The 17,395-nt window shown below is 46.4% G+C and overlaps 1 protein-coding gene across 1 annotated transcript in view; it reads right to left on the bottom strand.

The window, feature by feature from the left end:
- The window catches only part of LOC109971817 (potassium voltage-gated channel subfamily H member 1-like), a 34,887-nt gene that overhangs the window by 8,064 nt on the left and 9,428 nt on the right, over positions 1 to 17,395 (bottom strand). Inside the window, exons 7-10 of the mRNA XM_020620303.1 lie at positions 13,736 to 14,174; positions 7,903 to 8,102; positions 7,492 to 7,744; positions 3,248 to 3,444 (exon numbers count right to left, since the gene is read on the bottom strand). Of these exons, the coding sequence (XP_020475959.1) occupies positions 3,248 to 3,444; positions 7,492 to 7,744; positions 7,903 to 8,102; positions 13,736 to 14,174 (1,089 nt within the window). The remainder of the gene's footprint in view (positions 1 to 3,247; positions 3,445 to 7,491; positions 7,745 to 7,902; positions 8,103 to 13,735; positions 14,175 to 17,395) is intronic.

Below are 17,395 nucleotides of genomic sequence, written 5' to 3'. Positions count from 1 at the left end.
AGGTGTACCTACGATGAACATTACAGAACTGTCCATTCTCTGTAAGTGGGAACACTTGGAAAATAGGTGGTGTATCAAATACTTATTTGCCCCACTGTACATTATCAGATTAATTCACTTCAATATTATTTGGAAAGTTTAGCTGAGCCACAATCGTGTGTGCTCGGCCGGCAGGAGTCTTTGCTCAACGCAAGTGGAAGTATGGCGTATGCACCACTACATGCCTAGAAATCCTGTATCCAGTTCTCCATTAATACATCCATGGGCTACACTGGGATTCATTAGGAGGCAGGACTGTTTTCACAAGGACGACTTCTTCAGTAGAGAGTAGCTCCAGTGACGCCGGTAGACACCGTCCTCCTGTGGACTGTCCACAGTGACAGTATCTTGGTGATTTGGGTGAAGCAACCCTGTGAACAAATCTGATGGAAGCAGTGACGTCTGACAAAACAATAACACAACACTCCACATGTGCATTGACCTTACAGTTGACACTGAAAGTCCTGTTGCACTGAGGCAACCACAGCATCTACAGCAACCTGTAAACTCAGTAGGACAAACAGGTTGCCGATTGTCTGTTGCCTTATTTATCATTTCCTTAGGTGATTGGACATGCACCACAGTAATGCCACCGCTGCACAGATCACACAGAAAACCTGAAAACTCCCAGTAATAATCTGCTTTAAACACCCAGAAAAGCAGTGATTCTCCAGAGGAGAAAACATTTTGGACTTTGACCCTGAACACAGCGGCTTTGTTCCCAGCTGTGTGTAGCAGCCGACTTGTTTGTGCAGAAAGCGTTTACTTTAATGAGGCTAGTGTAAGATCACAGTGTCACAGGAGAGGATTTAAATCATTAATGAGGTCGCTGCTGCTGCGCCACCACAGCTTCGCTCTTAATCTGGAGACACGTATCGATCGTGCTGCTGCGTGACAGCTGCAGATAGTTGATGAAGTCCAAGGAAAGGAGCTAGATTCTATATTTGCTTGGTCAGAGTGACTCAGGTGCTGAAAGACAGCGGCCTGGTTTATTGAACAGCTGGTCTATGTTTGCTCTTTTAACTTGTATATATTTGGTATTTATACATCGGGGGCCACTGGGCTGGAGTCAAACTCCTTGTATCTTTGATGAGACTACACAATACAGCTTCTGCCGGCCTGACACCCAACACTGATTTCACATCATAGACAAATTTCCAATGTCAGAATAAAATCTTGCATCTTGCTACAGTCATGCTGCGCTTGTGTCATCTCAGTCATCTGGTGTAAGGTGGTGTAAGGTACCCGATTCAGGTGCAGGATGTGCAGCATGTTAATGGTTATGGTCATGGATCTGATTCAAGATTTAACTTCCCTGGTGGCAGGTCGCAGAAATAGCATGTCGCCCCCCCCGACACTGATGCAGCACTTTCACTTCCTCCAGCGCTGCATACTGCAGGGCCACAGTGGCCCCATCTCATGTTCGCACCTCACACACAGAACAGAGCGACAGCAAACTGCTGCTATGATCCCACCTGGAGCAGGCAGCCAAAACAGGCTGATGTTTCAAACCGCCCGGTGTTCTCTTCAGCTGAAGCTGGGCTGAATTTGAGAGCTGGAGCGAGCAGAGTGTGTTTGCACTGCAGCAGCAGTCGAGGTGCGAACACAGCGGCCTGTCACCATCCACCTCCACACTGTTAGCTTTACTCACATCACAGCTGCTCTGTGGAAGACGACAAGCTGGGAACAAAGCAGCTTATGTAAAGTCAAAGTGAAGCAGTGCCGAGCTGCAAGACGATCTGTGGTCCGGTCACATGACTCTCACACACACACACGCTTTTCCAGGTTGTTTTTGTTCCTCTGCTCTGATTTTAGGGACACTGTGTTTTATTCCCTCACTGTGGTAATCAAGTCACTTCTGTCTAAAACTGGGTCCAAAGCAAAAGACAGGAGAATTAAGGCAGCTGCTGATTTTTGCAGGATATAGTTGAGGCTTGGAGTAAAAAGAAATAAGAGTAAATGTATTTCTGTTAAGGGTAGAACATTATAAACACAGCCTGTGAGTTTTAGTGTTAGTTCACTAGGAGTCAGGTCCCAGTAAACCAGTTCCTGGTTCCTATTGGTTCTTAAATGCAGAGGCACTGGATGAAAAATCATGACTATGGAGAACAAGGGAGCAACAGCTGGACACTTTAGAGGAATAGTTAAATAAACCATGTGGTACCATAAGTAGTATTGTACATACTGGGGTACCGTACTACTAAACCGAAGTTTGGGAAAATGCAGTTAACAACCTTATAGTGTAATTAAAGGGAACAGCCACACACTGCATCACTCTTCTTACTGTCATTAATAACTAGTACTAGGTTCCTCGTTAAACATCAAAGATTAGCCATGTTTGATCAATTTATTTGTTGTATTATTACCTGACTTTATTGTGTCATAGGTTTTCCTGTCAGATGGCAATACAAGCCTCCCATAACTGTGCATTTGACATTTGAGGTGCGTTTGTTTTCTGCACCGGTGCCTGTTATGAGCGGCTGCAGTGTTGGACCACAAGGAGCTATTTTCCAAAGGTTTAGACACATTTCTTAACTTTATTCCAAATGAAACAGTGCAGATAAACAATCCTGAGAGTATTGGGACACTTCAGTCTGTTTCTACTAACGTACTCAATGGTTTTGGAAACAAGAGGTTTCAGGTTTGATTTCCCACTTTGTCTTTATGGGTTAATGGCAGTTTTATCCATTATAAATTACATTAACAACACAAAGTGCCAGTATTTTCTGAAGCTGCTATAAATGTGATAAATAAACGAGCCCCTGGTGTGTGGGCGTAGCTGTCGGCTGGAGGCACACCTGTAAATGAAGTGCCGCTTTGTTTGTTAATGAGTGAAACTACGCTTTCTATTGTACATTTCTCTGTAGCAATAAGGTGTGTGGAGCCGTAACACAATGGTCTTTTCCCCTCTTTATATTTTGAAACTACACAATAAGTACACACTGACATAAATACACATATTTTAGGCTTCAACCAATTTAAAAAATCAGTGGTTGGTTTTAATAAGCAGTAATGATAAAGTAACGATCGTACCCCGTAGGTACCCAGTATTTTCAAAAACACTTGTTTTTCCTTTTCACTAAAACAGCCCACTGTTACCAGCAGGAACCAGTATTTTACTGGTACCCGATTCACTAAGTGGCTCTGTAAACCTGTATTACCCAGTGCGGCCCAGTGGACTAAGCGACCAGTCCAACATCACACTCACCCTCTTCCTCAGGTTGTAGGTGAGCACCAGGTTTCTGGCAAAGTGGTTGGCGAAGTTGGCGTAAAACTCCAGGACCTTCTGCAGCGCGTCTCGTTTGATGATGTGGAGGTCGCAGTAGGTCAGCGCACGGACGTTGGCGCAGGACTGAGCCAGCGTCATCTCCTTCCAGAATACATCACCGAACACGTCACCTTTACCTGCAGACACACACACAGACACGTCCCACCTGAACTGCCACGAAAGGTCTCTGGACATTTTAGATCTGAGGAGTCACAATGTGTCTGTAACTACTGCTGCAGCGTCACCACCTGCCCAGTGAATGTCTGTCTGATTAACATGTTCCAGACCTTAACATCTTCACCGAAACCCAAACTAAAGCTACGTGCACATCACAGCTGAAGCTTCCCAAATCCGATTTCGACATAGCGCCGATCATTTCTTTGAGCATTAAGGCCTGTGATGTCCTGGTTCCAGCTGAATTTGGGAGCTTGGAGGAGTGAGAACATTCAGAGCAGGGTCGGTGTATTTATTTACACTATGAAAAATACTGGGTGTCTGGACCTCTCTCGGTACACAAACAACACGTCACGGTTTTCTCTGCTTGTCTGAATGAGTCAGAGTGATGAAACCAAGAAGACAAACACCGCAGTTAACATGCTTCTAATGCCACTGCTGCACTTCCTGTAGCTGCTTTTCACAGTAAAGGACCACAGTAAGGCTCTGGCTGCAGCCATCAGACAGTTTTCAGAACCAGGTAAGAACCTGGGGTGGCTCAGCTCGGGCTCAACTTCAGGACAGCATCACAGTTTTTCAAGACCATCTTAAAACAATGGATGGGGATGTGATTACACCCCGACAACTGAGCCTTGGGCGGATTTATGGGCATTAAAATAAAGGTATATGTACTGTAGTTTGATGACAGATTAGACCTACATCTCTACCTAGATCTCCTAAAAATGGTATCAAATTGTTTTGGCTCGAACAGAGTTTTCAAAGATTTCTGTTGGAACGACAACCAAAATATCTGCCAGTACTGGAGATAATACAATAGTTTTCTGTGTAGTTTCTGCCTAGAAATTAGCTTCATTGCTTTGAAACAAGAAATAATTACATCAATGTAATAAACATGTGAAATTAAGTGACAAAAATGATGGAAACAACCTAATTTCTATTAGAAACAGGGCAAAGTTTTAGGAGACTAAAGCCCCAGTTTGAGTTAATGCACCTTTACTGTTTTCTCGCCTGTGAGCAGTTTGGACAGATTCTGTGTTTTTTGTGGAGGAACAAAGAGAATGAGGCTGGAGCACAGCAGGCCGTTTTATCACCCAGATCTTTGCTGCTTCCATAACCTAACACTCGTGTCCCCTCAGATGAAGACAGACGAACGAGGACACGTCAGAGGGTCAAAGTGATGAACGCTGTCATTACTGATCGCTGCAGTGAAACCACACATTCATCACAGTGAAGAACGGGTCTGATGCAGCTGCGTTAATGTGCAAAGCCGAAGAGAAGCTGAGGTGAACACACAGATTTTAAATAGCTTTGAATGGGATGTGAAACCAGAGCGGCGGTGGCGGTGCACGGCTCACTGTGCTACTGAGAGATCTGCAGAGAAAATCTAAATATTTATCCCGACAGGAACTGAAGCTGATTCACACATGAATTCACTTCTCCTGGTAACGATCTGGCTGCTGAGTCAGCATCTCAGTGGCAGCACAGACACAGGACAGATGCCTGGACCCAAACAAAGACGGCAGCTCAGACGTGAAGCGGCTAGGACTACGAGTTGCCATGGTGAGAAGTGGACTGACACCCTTTCTTATCTTATCATGCAGAGAATGCGTACAAGGTGCAGAGGAGGAGAAATCAGCCTCCTGCTTGTAATTCCACATAAGAGACTAATTTATAAGTTATCGAATCCCCCACTTGCTGAACTACAGTCAACACCTGGCCGAAGGCTGATGGCAGCAGCGATGACACTGGGATGTGAACACTCAGCTTTACGTCTCCTTGTGACACAGGATCAACCGATGCTCTTTATAGATGTACATAGATGTATTCATCACATCACTTCCTGGAGGTCACAAAAGCTTTTACAGCTCTGCCAAGACAAAGCTGATGTTTTAGCTTCTACCGGCCACAAAATTTTATTCTCTAAGACTGAGTGCGAGCCAACAGGCCACAAACCTGGGTGTCATCTCTGACTCAGATTCATCTCAAAAATATCACTAAAGTGCAGCTGTTTCCCTGTGAGTGACGTGGACAGATTAACACCCACTGTGATAGCCAGCACCGCTGTACCAGCTCCTCTCTGCTTCATCCATCAGTGTTCTAAATCAGTTACAACTGGTCCAGATCTCTGCCACCCAGGTGCAGACCAGGACCAGAGGTGAGAACACATCACACCTGTCACTGTCTGTACTGATTGTAACATTCCTTCACTGATGGTTTTGCACCAGTGTCCTTGTCTGACGCGCTGCCAGGACGTGTCTCAGCTCCTCTGATACCTTGAGTCTTCTGACTGCTGTACAATTAACATGGTGTCTGATGTTGTTAGCAGCAGTGTAACATTAGGTTAATGCATTTTGTGTAAGGTAGAGTGCTAATGTCGGGCTGCTGCGCCAAAGTAAAATGTTCTGAGGTTAGCATGTACAGATAAGGGACCGTGGGAACTCATTCATCTTTAGCTAAAAGACTGACTCGTGGCATCCAGTGACTCATTCATCTTTAGCTAAAAGACTGATTCGTGGCTGGAGCTACATGAAATTTCACTGGATTATGATTCATCCTGAGGGGAACAGCAATGTGTAAATCTAAAGCTACATCCAGAGGGTGTTGACATATCAGGGTGAACCAGGGGACGAGGTGAGTTTGTTTTATGCAGCCGGGGAGCTGAGCTTGTGTCAACGCCTGCACGCTGGCTGCAGAATACTGCTGAATACCGGGAGCAGTCAAAGAGCCGAGAGGTTTTGTGAGCACCCAGAGAGTGAATTGCAAAATGACTCTGCCAGCTGTTTGCTCAGCCCTGCTCCGCCTCGACAGTTTCCTCCATCGTCTTTCAGTTTGTTTGTGAACCAGTGAATGCTGTCTCTCCATCAGCCCAAACCAGGCAGCAGGTTTCACATAAAAACAGAAACCACTTCATGCATAAAAATTGATGCTTTGCTAATGAAGGCCCTGGAGCATAGTTCCTACGCACAATAATGGAAATGGCAAACACACTGGGTTGTTGGTTTTGATGTGCTCCAGCAGCAGCGGAGCGTCTTCTTCTTCTGCTCTGTGCTTCTTCTGTGTGGCAGGTGACTGCGGGGCTCAGTGTGTTGTTCTAGAGCTCAGGTGTTTCCTCCGGAGAGAGGAGGAGGGGGCATCAGCCAGCAGCAGCAGAAACACACTTCCACTTCTCCATCTTCATTTCCAGGCTAAAACACAGTGACATGTCATTTCTGTTTCTGCTGAAGGAGCTTTAACAACCCTGAGAGAAGAAGTGTTGATGGATGAGTCTGACCAGGACCCAGGAGATTCTGCAGAGCTGAACAGGAAATCTCCTTCACTTAGTAAAGACATCTTCACTGTCACTATGGGTATGTGCCAATTCCTCACTGAGCCCAGAGGCCGCTCTGGTTCACCATCATGACGGTCAGTGGTCCCACACAGGAAATCTAGGCCCGATCTGAAACTGCATCTGCTTCACAGCGAAGACAAATAACAGAACCAGCTCCCAGGCTTAGACTGTCTTTGCTTTGAGGTTGAAATAGAGGATCTGCAGCTCTGACAGTTTCTTCATTCAGCTAAAAGGTGTATGAAACTAAAATGCCAGCAGTCAGATGAATGGATGCAGTGCATCTGCTCAGACACAGCATCACCAAAGGAGAAACAGACTTTTCACTTCCTTATGTCTCAGCTCTGTGAGGGAAGGTTCTTTTATCACCCGGTGAAACTGAGCGTGGGATTAAAAAGTCACCGACAGCATCACGGAGGGAGACACAAGTGAAACTCAGAGTCGAGCCCAGAAAAGACTCTGGTGAAGTCACTGAGTCTGAATAGAGATGGAGCAGCTGCACCTCAGAACAACGAGAGATGGGAGAGCAGAAAATCCACTAATAAATCATAAATAAAAACGTTTAGTTGTGAATGTGTAAAATCTCAATTTGTCATGGAACACAGTGAGAACAGTTTATGAAATATCTGATAACATCGACCTTCCAGGACCTTCTGCTCTACCCTGAACATTTTTACAAGCTCACCTAAAATGGCCACCACCTCGTCGTCCTGGATGACCTCCAGTGACCCCGACACCACGAAGCAGAGGCTGTCCACGCTTTCCCCGGAGTGGTAGATGAGGTCGCCTGGTGCACTGTGGACAGTCTGGAACTCCATGGCAAGGGCTCGCAGGCAGCCGTCGCTGGCTAGCCGAAACGCCGGGTGCTCCTTAAACACCTTCCTGTTGAGGTGGACGCAGATGTCTGCTCGCATGTCCTTGGGACAGATCTGCAGCACCTGCACACAGAGCCAGAGCGGCATCAGTTCTACTGTGACAGACGTACGGCGTGTGGAAGAGCCTGACCAGCCTGCACAAACAATTGGACACAGACGCCCTAATCCAGCATCGACAAGGAGTGTGTGTGTTGAGACGGCGAGCAGGACTGAGGTGTTACCTTGTCGGTGTCAATGCCCCTGGACATGGACCAGGTGGACACGATGTAGTCCATCACGCGCTCGCTGAGGCCTTTGGGGACCTGGTAGAGTTTGAGGAAGTCCCTCACACTGTTGAGCATCTCATGGTAGCGGTTGGTGTTGGCGTACATCTGCTGGAAGATGGTGGTAACGTTACCGAAGATGGTGGCGTAGAGCAGCGCTGCAAACAGGAAGGAAAGAACATATAAACTTTCAGCACAGATACTGCATCAGTTCTAAATCCTTTTAAAACCACTTTGGGCACAATGAGAAAATGTCTGAGGACGATGATGAAAACATTTTGTCTCCAGAACAACTTAAAAGACTAGGACGCCACAAGAAACGCCACACTCCAAGCTGCTTTATGAGCAGCTTACTGGTATGTTTTATAAACCTACACCAAAAAGGTTATTTTATAAATGAGTCTTATTATGAGTGACATTCACTCCTGTCCACTTATTAGCTTCAGTCCATCCATCATCTACACTGCTTGACCTGTAGAGGACATGGGGGCTGGAGCCAATGCCAGCTGACACAGGGTCAGAGGCGGGGTACATACACCTGGACAGGTCTCCAGTCTATCACAGGGCTGACACAGAGACAGACAACCACACACACACTCCTAACCAGAATGTCTTTGGACTGTGGGAGGAAGCTGGAGGAGACACAGACAGACACAGGGGACCCCCAGATTCAAACCTTTAACCTTCTTGCTGTGAGGGAGCACTGCTGACCGCTGCTCCTCTGTGCCGCACATCTTAAAACCATAATCCAACTAATCTGTGAGTCTTTGATGAATAACTGTATTAATCCCAAGGTGGAAACTGTTACAACTGCTACTTCACATAAATCCCAAAACAAAAACAAACAAAAATCCCAAAATGAGCTGGGATAGGTACTGTGACTAAAAGGCCCGGACAGAATTACTAGAACAAGGGCATCAAAAGTGAAATGTAAAAATAGAATGCAGTTAAAGGTGACTATAGAGACTTGGGTAGAGACTAAAGACAGGACTAAGTCCTACTAACATGAAGCGTCAGATGTATTTAAAGTGACTGCTACTGCGGATTCATCAGGGTCACCGTGTCACACACGCATTTCCTTGTTCCAAAATAAAGCATAAAAAGATGACAAACTGCCAAACAACATCACTTCATCCAGAACTTACATATTTGAGTTGATTTTGCTCTAGAGGCCTCCCTCCTCTGTCTCTGAGCTGTCTTCCATTTTTAAGTGGTTTTTTGGAGCTTTATCTCAGAGGGGGTCATGTGGGCTGCAGATTGTAAAACCCCCGGAGTCAAATTTCTGATACTGAGCTATGTAGAAATAAATGAAGTGTGTCTGTATAAAACAACTGAGGCCATCTCAGCACAGCCGGTCAACCAGGAGCACTTGGACAGTTTTTCCTAGTCTCCTTATTGTTACTGATGTCTACAACATTTCCTCCACTCGCGCAGCATTAAAGGACCATTAGGGGTAAACAGCTGTGACTAAAGCAGCTTCTGAGTTTAAATGCTTCCAAGTTTGATAAGCTTTCTACTGCCTGCCCTTTACCCCCCCCATCTCCTTTGCTGACTTGCACTCGGCGCAGCTTTGGCTCGTACAGTGATGCAGTGCTAAGATTTTTGTTATGATAAAGCCCAAACAACGCTCTTCAGTCACTCCCAGGCACAGTATTCAAATTGAAAGCCTTTATTTGGTCAGGCACAGTAAAATGCTGGCTGGTTTATGGGCCTCCGTCAGAGAGGGAATAATAAACCCAGAGGGTGCGCAGGCTGTCAGTCAGCATCAGGCTGCTGTACTGCCAGTAGCGTCACTCCTCGCTCTGCATCCTGTCAGTATTATGACTCGTTCCATCTTTAAGAGCATCTGGAAGTTTTCCTGATTGAACGTCTGTGTGACACGGTGAACTCGAGGCCATAGATTGTTGTTACTTCAGTTACTGTGGTTTGTCGTGTAGTCGCTGCAGCTCGTTCATCTTCATTTCTCAGAGTCACAGTCAGAGCGCCGGCTGACTGGTCACATGTGCTTCGTGTCCATCAGCAGATTAACGGTTAGTGTCACCTTGAAGCGACAGCTCAGCCCGTCAATACAAACTAATGCAGTCCATCCCTGGCTCGGCTGCCCGCCGCACAGCCTGTCAGCAGCGTGGAGTCAGGGTCACTGGATCAATACCAACCCCTGTCCACCACCATCACCAGCAGGACCCAGCTGCCATCCACTCTGAAAACCAGGTGTCAGAATCATTACAAAGGAGTTGCTGCGACCTTCATAAAGGTTGGTGCGCAGCTGCAGCTCGGCGGTGGAGCCAAGCTGACGCTGCAGCAGCAACAGCAGGTCCAGAACCAGAGCCAGATCTAGAGACACTGCACCAAACACAGTGGAGCGTTTAGCAGCTCCAGAGCCAGAGGTTTCCCTCTGGAGGAGGTGCAGACCAACCCAGAGCGAACAGAGAGGAAGCACCGGGCTGAGGCTCCTCAGGGGGACACGGACACACTGTGCATGGAGTTAGCATGCTGGATGTGCTGTGTGTTAGCCTTAATGTAAAGTCAATCATTCCTTTTGTGCTTGTTCTTCTTCTTAGTTCATTTTAATTCTGGACACTGACACTGTTCTGTAGTCTCCTCCCTTATTAAGTGTGTTAGAGTCTGGATGTTTGTTGTCTGTTTTTGTATTTTATGCTTGTTTTTGTCTGAACTTGTGATCTTTCTAACCTCAGTGGGACAACACTGGTTCAGCATGGGTTAAGTAAATAATAAAGAACAGAGGAAGTTTAATTAGGTGGGTTAAATCTCTGTGGGACAACGCTGTGTTGGCGTGAAACCACAAGGACCTCAGCTTTTAAACCATCCAGCAGCACAACTGATTTACTGCAGAAGACGCCCACACACAGCAGGACAGTAAATCGCCTGGTGTCTTCACAGAGGTTTGGTCTGGTGTCTCTGAGAGACAGAGGGCGTTCTGGAGAGAACCAGCTGTTTCTGTCCTTCCTCTCTCACAGTACGCGCTACAGCAGTCACTCTAGCTTTGCTTATAACCCCAACTCTCATGCTGGATGCAGGATGCCAGCTGTCATAGCAACCGCTTTTCATCAGCCTGCAGCGCAGCGGCTCTCAGACGCTTTGCGGGCCAGGAAGCTGACAGAAGGGGAGGTGGAGGGGTGGGTGATCCAACTCTCCACTTCCTTCAGTCTTTATGAATTTAAATAGGCAACTTAAATGTTTTACGTCAATACGGCGCCTCTACAGGAGCCCATAGGGACAAACTGTCAGAACAGGATGAATCCCTGCACAAACAGGAAGTGAAACTGGGCTAGAAGTTTACTCTCCCTGGATGCTCATGACTTCTTGATCTAATTTCAGCAGCAATACACTAAAAATGTTATTAATGAATCACACATTGTTCCATTTACAAGTCAGTGGATGTACAGTATCACAGCCCAAACCACTCTGTGAGAGCAGAGGACTTTAGTCATTTTTAAGCAAAATGCCAAACAACTGATTTCATGACTTCAGGGTTTTCTTTGTCATACAGCCAACGATAGGAAACTTCATATCTTTGGGGAAAAGAGACATTTGAAGACATCGTTTTGGACTTTGAGCAAATTGTAAAAGTTTTTATAACATTTTCCCACATTTTAGAGACCAAACAATCAACTGGGGAAATACCTGATGCAAATTGGAAATTTTAAATTTCACAAAGCTGATTGGATTAATAGTCGAACATGAGTGTTGGATGACATGTCTGACTGTCTGTGGAGGGGTGGGCGTGTGAACGCAGTCCAGACTACGACCGTAGATCCTTAGGTGACACAAACTGACAGCAGCTTCCGATGAAGGAGACAAATTGTCAACACCGTGACTCTTCATCCTTCAGCTCAGTGAGAAGAAGCTTTCACCAGCAGACCTCCTCTCTGCTCTGGACAGTCTCCACACACTGTCAGTCTGCAGCTCACACTGAACTTCCTGCAAGTTATGTGAAAGTTGTGATCTGTTCATGTGCCAGGGTCCATGCACGCCCCAGGACTAAAGTTAAATGTGTGGCTGCCTGCACAGTGTCCCACAGTTATACAGTGTTATGTGCTAATTTAACACAGTGCTGCTGGAAAAACCATCACGTTTTGCTTATAAAAAGGAACAACACCCTGTGTTAATGGACGCATTAGAAACAGAAGCTTTATACACCTGTTAGCAACCATCTCTCTTTAGCATCCCTAACAGCACTGAGACATCACAGCCTGTATGTTTAAAGCACTATGTGACGTTTGGTTCCTGTTATCACAGCGCTGATCAGAACAGATGACTAATCCCAGTTTTTACCTTTGGCTGTGTTAAAGCTTAACACCTGAAACATCCGTTGGCAACAACCGATGAAGAGGACTCCATTATATTCAGAGATGTCTCTATTTTTTTGGCCTCCTTATTCACACAAGAGGGATTCAGAATATCAGGAACAGTCAAGTACAACACCACCTTTAAATATAACCTACAAATAAAGTCCTACATTTCTGACAGCTTCACCAGAAACTGAAACATGAGCCTCATAAGCACAGGGCTGTTTTACTGGGCTGCATCCAGCTGGACAGGGGTACCTGATCAAGTGCTCAGCGACTATGTATGCAGAGTGAATTTACAATTCTGAATTTGGATTTCACTAAATCTGGAGTGGTTCTACTTTCTTTTTTCTAGCCTGTAACTTCAGTTACTACATCCCTCAGACACAATCTTGTGTGCAGTGTTAAATATCACCGTGCAGAGCCGCGGGATTAGCGCAGGCCCCTTCAGGCTGAGTCAGGCGTCCTGCTGAGCAGCAGGTTGTGTGCAGACTGCAGCCGACAGCAGGGGGGACACGAGTCCAGCCGATCTGACTGTGCAGTTAATATTTCAGTGAGGGACTCCACCACACCAGGCCTCATCACATCTAACAGAGAGGCCATCTGTCACTTGGATCAGACCAGACAGGCCTTTCTAAATCTGTGAGCCGCTGACGAGCTTCACCGGACTGTCGATGGCTCCGGTCACCTCCAGTGTTACTGTCAGACCCTGCAGCTCCAGCACTGAGTCCTAAACAACAGGAGAGTGTCCAGGAGAGACCAGGACTAGACAGCAGCAGAAGAAAAGGACTAGAGTCAAAATGAAACTCAGATCTGATGTGTCATCTCCTAGAGCCTGTGCACACATTTTGCACCGATCTACACACGATTGCATGCGCAGCCACAATCTCCCCTAAATGACAGTTTGCTAAACCTCTCTTCCACACAGGGTGTATCAGCTGCAGGAAGAGACGCTCTGTGTGGACGGCCACGTCTGTCTGGAGTCGTTTCACAGCCAAAGCCGTGAGAGCTAAAGTGAGTCCGGAGCGTTCAGCTGTGTTCGTCTGCTAGCTACATTAGCGATGTCCGACTAGTGAAGGACTCGTTAACTCATTATAAACAAACCAACAAGTCAGTTAGTCCTCATCTGAAAAGCCTCTGTCATTAAATTAAAACACAGTCTGACAACATGAATGAAGCTAAGCAGCCAAATGGGGCGATGTTTGCTCTTATCCTTACAACACCTGGACTATCTATGAACTCAAAGACCCAGTGTTTGTAAGATTCCTGTGAATTTTGATGGTAAATCATGGTGAAGTGCACATGTAATGTGCCAAACACAAAGCTTGGCCTGTGTAACAGTAATGACCAGTGGGCCTGGTGAACTGGTGCAGGCTTCTCCTGAACCACTGCTGTCAGACCAACAGTGTGCAGCTTTCTGTGTTGGCGACTGGCTACTGATCGCAAATCAATAACACTGAAAGGAAATCACAGTGACTCACAGCCGATCATCATCATGGCCACAGCGAAGATCTTCTCTCCGTCTGTGTTTGGAGCGATGTTTCCGAAGCCGATGCTGGTCAGACTGGTCATGGTGAAGTACAGCGAGGTGATGTAGACCGAGTAGACTGAGTTGTTACTGGGCCCGCCCTCCCAGCGGCCCGAGCCCGAGTGGTTGAACCTGTACGGCGTCCCCACCGTGTCTCCCAGTAGGTACAGCCAGCTGTGATTCCTCACCGTGTTGCTGTCCTCGTCGATCACCTCGTAGTCTCCGATACTGTACCAGATACAGGCCAGCCAATGGGCCGCCAGGCCAAACACACACACAAGCAAAACCAGCACAGCAGCACCATACTCGATGTAGTGGTCCAGCTTCCTGGCGACCCGGCCCAAACGCAGCAGGCGGACCACTTTGAGAGAGCTGAAGAGACTGCTGATTCCCTGGAGAGGGTGAGGAGGGGGAGGGGAGGGAGGGAAAGAAAACAAGATAAGAGAATGACTTCCTTTTGTATTATTATTCACACGCCAGTAACAGGATGCAGTTGGAGGCTTCCTGAAATCAGAGCACCGTGGCACGAAGGGCCTTTCACAGCTGGTCTAGCTCAAACAAACTCTGTTTTTGTGTTTTGGCTGCGTTCGTCTGGGCTGGTGACCCAGCTGTCAGCCAAACACAAAAACAGAGTTTGGCCGAGACCACTCGTAAAGAAAGGTCTCAGTCCAAACGCTGATGTCCGTGCTCTCAAAGCAAAAGGGACGAACCACAGGATTTTAATGTGGCATGGCTCGTTCTGCACGATGAGTACTTTTGCTACTTCAAGTACAATTTGACACCAATACTTTTGTACTTTAACAAAGTAACATATTGAATGTAAAACTTTTACCTACAAGTATTTTTAGACTGTGATGTTCCTACTTTTACTTGTGTAAAAAACCTGAGCACGTCTGCCACCACTGACCTTGGAGTTTTATTGATTGACTGACTCTTTCTGGTTCGTCATTTGTCAGAAACTGAAGGACAAATCTACCAAAATAAGACCCAAGTAGTAATGAAGTGGGAAACATAAAACGAGACCTAAACAACAGTTAAAAGGCGGTAAAGTCAGCCGGCCTCATCACAGCTGTGTCGTTATGTGAAAATGATGCAGACTCTCCATCTGGAACAGAACCTGGTGCTGTCTGCATGGAGCTGCTGTTATTTAACCACTGAGGTAAGTGGCTGTGTTTTTCACCTTAAGTTCCCCACTCCCCTCGCCGTCAGGTGGACGCAGTCTGTCTGAAACATGTATGAAACCTGCAGCAGCTCTGCCTCCCCTCCACATCTGACTCATCCACCACGTCACTGCAGCCTCTCATCAGACCACTCAGCTGCCTCTCCAGCTCCTCTCAGCAACAACACCATTTCCTCATCCACAATGCACTGCACATCCGTTAGCAGTGGCACTGAGAGACACTTAGCGTCGACACTGTGACTGAAGGGCGAATGAAAAGGTTGATTTCACCCTGATGGGGCTGACACTTCAAACGCTTCACCTCCCTTCGCTCAGTGTTTCATTTCCTGTCTATGGAAGCCCACACAGGACACCATCCCATTACTTCTATTTGTTTGTTTTCCTTTGATCCTGTTGTCTAATTATCACGACATTAAGATTTGTTTTCCTGTGATGATGAAAAAATGTCCCAAGACACTGAGAGGCGGGTTTAAATGTTGATGTCAGCGTATTTCTTAAGGTAACCTGGAAAGTTGTATGGTCTCGTGATGACTTCGTAAGGCTGCTGTCCCACAGTGATCTCATCGCCTTTTGATCTGGACACGCAGCACCTATCGAATTATCCTGATCATGACTTTATGGTGTCGCCTCCTTCCTCCTCTGTTTCATCTCCAGTCTGAGGGGGTGAGCTCCGTGAGCGGGTGGGCAGAGTTAAACGGTGTCCTAATGATCTTTTGTGGAGCATCTTGGTGAGATGCAGCTTTATACAGACACACACTGCCTTCACCAGAGGAAAAAGCAGGTGGAGTTCATCTCATAATTATGACTTCCTATTCTATAATTATGAGATCCTTTCTCATAAACCTTTTAGCCTACTTCCTGTTTATATTTGTTTGCATGAGTGATGCATCATAACACTGATTTAGTGTTTAATGCTTTGTCATAGATCTGGGATCCAGAGATCAGAGTCTTGTAACAGGCTACGTTATGGATGTTTAGAACGACAGAGGCATTATACAGCAGGCAGCCTGATTCCACTAGGTTCTATATCCTTTAGCCTGTTAGATTTGACTGATTAATAGGATCCCCATTAGCTGATGTAACGGCACTATGAGATCATTTGTTCTCTTTGGTGAATGTGATGCACTTTGGCAGCTTTAAGACACAAACCACAGCACAACAACACTGCAAAGAAACATGCTGTCAAAGGTGCCCTGTAGGGTTTCCTGTGAGGTTTAACAAAGTGATGCACGATTTCCTTCCAAAACTGTCAAAGACAAATTTTCTTCAAAGTTTTTTTGTCCATGTTTACAACTAGCAGTCGTCTTCTTTTCTGCCTTTCTCCACCAGTACATCAGTGAAATGGCGTGACACCACTGGGCTGCCTGTGCATCGAGTCAGTTGTGTGTGCGTCCTCATGTGAGTGCAGGGGTCAAACGAACCGTAGACAAACTGCTTATAGCACCAGGAGAGGTCAACAACTTTGTATGTTGCCTAAAAGGTTTGGAATTGGGCTTTTTCAGGTCTGTCTTAAAACAGTACTGATATACCTGCAGGTACAGTATGTGAGAACGCTCTCTGTCGCTAAAGCTGGTGCCACACCAGCCTGAAGCTTTTCACCCAGAACGTGCTTATGCTGTGAGAAATGGGAGACACAGTGCACACCACTGCAGATTGTTCGCCCCGATAATAGTTCCCTGCAGAGCTGCGGCGGAGGGATACCTCATGACACAGTAGCTTCATGTAGGTTTGTTGCTATTAACCAACCTTCACTTCTCCTGTTGTTGTAAATTTGTACTTTGCACAGTTGATAGCTGGAGCATTTTGTGCACTTTGAAGGACAAGAGAAAATGCTGGAGCAGCTCTGAGGGATCACAAATGCACAAACCGAATCTGAACAGAGTCTGAGGGGGTTTTAAAATCTCATCTGCATCTTACAATATAAGACACAGGACACAGCTTGTGTCTGTAGTCATCCAGGGGGTCCTGAAAGACACAAGTGATGGGCAACAGTGTTCCACAGATTTCCCCTGAGAGATCCTGAGGAATTGAACTGTGGTTAATAGCAGTCAAACTGAACAAGCATTCACTGTGTGCGGAGACTTAGGTTCATGTAGAGCCCATTGCTCAGGGGACAATTAGCACAGCAGGACAGGTGATGTGAGAGGAGCACGGCTGTAACATCACCAGCTGAGCCAGCAGCAGCTGACAAAAGGGCACGTGCAAAGAAATACATAGTGCGTGTTCAGTCAGCCAAACTAACGCTCTGTGGACATCTAGGTGTGAGGCACTGCTGCTACTGTCAAAGGCTGCAGTGATTACATCCAAGTCCGCTGCTGTACTACAGCGATAATAGGACATCATTTGCTTCAGCTGGGTAGAAACAAATGTGCAAGATGCCTCTCAGAACAAACTGCATGTGCACTTCGCCATACAGTGTGAATTTCCCCTCCA

Source organism: Monopterus albus, unplaced genomic scaffold (assembly GCF_001952655.1).
Source record: "Monopterus albus unplaced genomic scaffold, M_albus_1.0 scaffold235.1, whole genome shotgun sequence".
NCBI lineage: Eukaryota > Metazoa > Chordata > Actinopteri > Synbranchiformes > Synbranchidae > Monopterus > Monopterus albus.
The sequence above is the reverse complement of the archived record's forward strand: the minus strand, read 5'-3'. Positions and strand labels throughout refer to the sequence as shown.